Source organism: Orycteropus afer, unplaced genomic scaffold (genome assembly GCF_000298275.1).
Source record: "Orycteropus afer afer isolate SDZICR_OR568_19922 unplaced genomic scaffold, OryAfe1.0 scaffold00489, whole genome shotgun sequence".
Taxonomy (NCBI): domain Eukaryota; kingdom Metazoa; phylum Chordata; class Mammalia; order Tubulidentata; family Orycteropodidae; genus Orycteropus; species Orycteropus afer.
In genome coordinates this window covers 2072746-2077175 of record NW_006922076.1, presented here as the reverse complement: position 1 = coordinate 2077175, position 4430 = coordinate 2072746, and the positions used below count along the sequence as shown (strand labels likewise).

Genomic DNA, 4430 nt, shown 5'->3' with positions numbered 1-4430 from the left:
TAAGGCAAGAAAGGGAAATCAAAGGCATCCAAATTGGTAAGGAAGAAGTCAAACTATCCCTATTTGCTGATGATATGATCCAATACCTAGAAAACCCAAGAGACTCAGTCAAAACTCTACTGGAACTAATTGAGAGATCTAGCATCATGGCAGAATACAAGACCAACATCCAAAACTCACTTGGATTCCTCTACACCAGCAAAGAGATCACTAAAAAAGAAATAAGAAGATACAGAGATGACAGAAAAGCATATGGAAAGATGAGCCACAGTGACAGCCACTGGGGAATCGCCAACCAAAACCAAAGAGATCCCACCGCACTCTGATTAAAGTGGCTGAAATCCACCAAAAAGTCTGACAATACCAAACAAGGGAGCAAAAGCTGGTGGGAGACACCTTGGCAGTCTCTTAAAGCAACACACAGGCTTCCCACACAATCTAGCAACTGGGTACCCAACTGGTATGGAAACTCAGGTACACACAAAAACTTGTAGGTAGATTTTTATATCACTTATAATTGACAAAAACCGAAAGCAACTGACTAGCAAGAATTACAATCAATAAAAGGCAGTATAATGGACTGATGGAAGAGTAGAGTGTTACAAAATCGAATGTATGTATGAGCACCTGGTATGTGACAGAGCCGGCACTGTGAGTCATGGGCAAAGGTCAGTCAGATAACTGGGACAAACATGTAACTCCGTTTGCATCCTACTCACAGCAAACAAAGACCAATCCTGGGTACAGGTGTGTGTCACTGTCACTTAATGGATGTTAAATGTTCAGACAACATTCCACTGCCATGAGGCACTTTTTCTAACTTCTGTTCAGAAAACATTCAACCACACACACGTCCATGGTCCCATGAGGCACTTTTTTTTTTTTTTTTTTAGGGAAAGCTGCTCTTCTTTAGCTTATTATTTTCACCTAAGGTTTTAAAGACCCTAAACCCAGATTCTTGACGGACTGGACCATGAGTGGGATGCAGGCAGATATACAGAGGACAGGGCTCTGGGCATAGGCTCTTGGGCTTTGTATGGCTGGCAGACATGCTGCTCCTACTGTCCAGGTGGGCAGGACAGTGGGCAAGGCTGGCTGCATTCCAATCTCTCCCCACCTGCTTCCTCTCACCTGACTCCTGCCGACACCCTCTCAGTAGCCACTGCTGCGGGCACCTGTTCCTCTGGCCTCTGCCAGCAGCTACAGCAGCAGCAGCAGTGGTAACGAGGACAATCAGAAATGGTCTCCCATACGGTTTTAATATGGTGCTTGCACAACATCCAAATCATATAACGTCCTATTTCACAGAACCTAGGAGCTCTGGCAGCATAATGCCTAAGGCACTTGACTGCTAACTAGAAGGCTGGCGGTTCAAACCCACCAGCCACTCCTCGGAAGGAAGATGAGACAATCTACTTCTGTAGTGATACTGCCTTGGAAACCCAAGGAGGAGTCGCTATAAGTCGGGCCCGACTCGACAGCACATAACAACAACAACAATCACTACCGAAGTAGATTGCCCAGCCTTCCTTCAGAGGAGTGGCTGGTGGGTTTGAACCACCAGCCTTCTGGTTAGCAGTCAAGTCCTTAGGCACTACGTTACCAGAGCTCCTCAAAAAGCAGTAGTAACTTAAAAAAAAAAAAAAAGATAAACCAGAGTAAAATACAATTTAAAATGTCTGCTCATCCAAGTTGGACCTGCAGGCTCAGGACCATGGTCATAGGGGACATCATGCTCAACTGGCATAACATACTACACAAAAACATTGTTCTACCTCCTACTTTGGTGAGTAGCAACTGGGATCTTAAAAGGCTGCAAGCAGCCATCTAGATATAATGATGGGTCTTGCCACATCCAGAGCAAAGAAGAATGAAGAAAATCAAAGACACATGGAAACAGTTAGTCCAAGGGACTGGTACACCATGCAATCCTCAGGCTATATGACCATGACACCAGAAGAACTAGATGGTACCCAGCTACCACTGTCAACCACTCAGAGGGGGATCAGTGCAGGAGATCCTGGATAGAGTGGGAGAACAATGGGGAATAAAATGAAAAATCATTAAAAAAAAAAAAGACCTGATTAGCTGGTTTTACAGAGCCTGTGAGACCCCTGACACTATGGCCCTCAGCTACCCTTCAGGTCTGGAATTGAACACACTCCTGTGACTTCCAGCCAAACAACAGACAGACATATGAGCTGAACACTTACATCAGGTAGACACAGTCCTTGGAGTGATCAATCATGGGAGAATCAAAGGGTAGTGTTTGCACAGGGAGACAGCTTGGGGCAGTAGAAGTGCATGGGAAGGAAGGACACAGGGAAGAGGTAACTATGGGGAGGAAGCAGGAGGAGAGCTGTTGCATTGTGGGGAATTGCAGTCAATGTCATGAGACAAAATGTATATGAACTGCTGTATGGAAAATGAATTTGCCCTATAAACTTTCACCCAAATCACAACTAAAAAAAAAAAAAAGCCTGCTCATCAATAGACAGCATTAAGAGAGTGAAGCACTGTAAACCTACACTGAACTCTACTTATGTGCATATGGAAGTATTCAGAGGGAGCATTACTGAAGTCAACAATTATGACACGCAAGAGAAAAAATATGGATCAAGGGCTGCACAGACACCACTACACAACAACGAAAATGGCTCAAGTTAAACAACTAACAACAATAAGTGTTGGCTGAGAATATGGAGCAAGTCGAACTCCCAAATACTAACAGTTAACATAAACTGGTAAATATAAGAGCACATGTGGATCTTAAGCCAAAGCACTTAATGAAAAATTTAAGCAAATTTACAAGCCCACATACGCAGTAACATAAATTAAAAATATGTACACAGCAATCAACCGTACATGTTTTGTAAACTATATAAGCAACAGGATATACACAGAACACAAAACAAATCTGGAGGACTGGGGTAGGAAACATGGTATGGGGAGAACAGCAGGGCGGAGACACACAGGTAGACAGAGGCCGACAACATACACACTGACTATGGACAGAGGAGTGGTTAACTTTACCTGGTGACCCAAGGTTATCCATCTCCTCTCCCACGACTTAAAATACAAGAGGAGAAACGAAAAACAGGGAGGACAAATAACCAACCAACTCACCTGGGACTTGGTTGTCTCTAGCTGCTCTCGGTAAATCCACAGCCATTCCAGGACCTGCTCTGTCCTAAAGCTTGTCTGGCTTTGCCCAAGGGCTCCAGAAAGAGGTCTCTGGTCAGGGGTCCCTTCACCCAGGATGGTCTCCTGGCCTGGGAGCTTTCTGATCCTTATGTCACATGGGCTGTTTCGTTCCAGGAGAGGCGGTACCTGTGAGTGGGCACATTTCCTCAGTCCATACCTTGGTTTTGTTGGTGAGTCATGTTCACATGGAGCCGGCTGGGTTTTCTATGGACTGCGATTAGTGCTGCTGCAGGGTAGAGGCAAGACCACACTCAGACAAGGACCCACCCAAAGACTGCCCAGGATGCAGGAACCCAAACACTACAATGACCACATGGCTAGGAGTCCCTCAGAATTTACTCCAAACAACTTGTAGGTAGTCATTACCATGAGAACATGATGCTAGATGCTAAGGAGCTAAACTCTGCTTTAGGCACAGGGTGGACATGAGTTTGAGCCTGAAATAAAACAGTATGCGCTTCATTCAAGTTTCTCCTCTCACCATCTAGATCCCCCTGGACAGTTCAATTCTGAGTCCCACTTTTTTATTTATTGCTGTTATTAAAACATGTAAGTGGGATGTGAGCAAGGTGGCAATGTAGCTTTTCTAATCTCCCAAAACTTTCCAAATAAACAAAAGAAACATACCAGAACAGTCAAAGAAAAAACCCACGGACACCTTACAAAAATCTTCAGGTGACAGGGTACCTTGCCAAATCACAGGATGTGGGCAAATGTGACCAATTCACAAAAAGCAGCAGGAATACACAGGATCCATTTCCAGCAGAAGGAAATGAGGCAAAGATATTGTGGCCCATCCCTACCCCCAAACAGGAACAGCCTTCTTGTCCCAAAACAGAATGGCTTCCTAACAGACCAGGAACACCTATCTCATTGAAGCCCATTCAACATTATTATGGAATAACATTAAAATGACCCAAATAAGGCTCTGACAGATGACAACAGCACATCCACAATATCCAGCCACGCACACAAAAAGTAGAGTAACCAAGTCGTTCAAAATGAACTCAAAGAAATTAGGAGAACAACTGAAACTTCAAAAGGCCAGCAAGCCACACAGAAAAGGACCAGAGTTAGCCAAGGAGAAGAGTGAACAAAATTAAAAAAAAAAAAAAAAATTAAAGGAAGAGATAAAAAGAATACAACAGAGAAAGACAGAGAGAGTTACATGGGCAGTACAAACAACAAATATGAACCCCTTTGTAAATACAATACTGAGTTGTTAA

General features: G+C 43.9%; 1 protein-coding gene across 1 annotated transcript in view; it reads right to left on the bottom strand.

Annotated features, from left to right (window-relative positions):
* Window positions 1-4430, bottom strand: part of LOC103209249 (zinc finger protein 268) — a 25639-nt gene that overhangs the window by 17277 nt on the left and 3932 nt on the right. The window contains exon 2 of the mRNA XM_007955046.1: window positions 3127-3330. Within this exon, the coding sequence (XP_007953237.1) occupies window positions 3127-3330 (204 nt within the window). The remainder of the gene's footprint in view (window positions 1-3126; window positions 3331-4430) is intronic.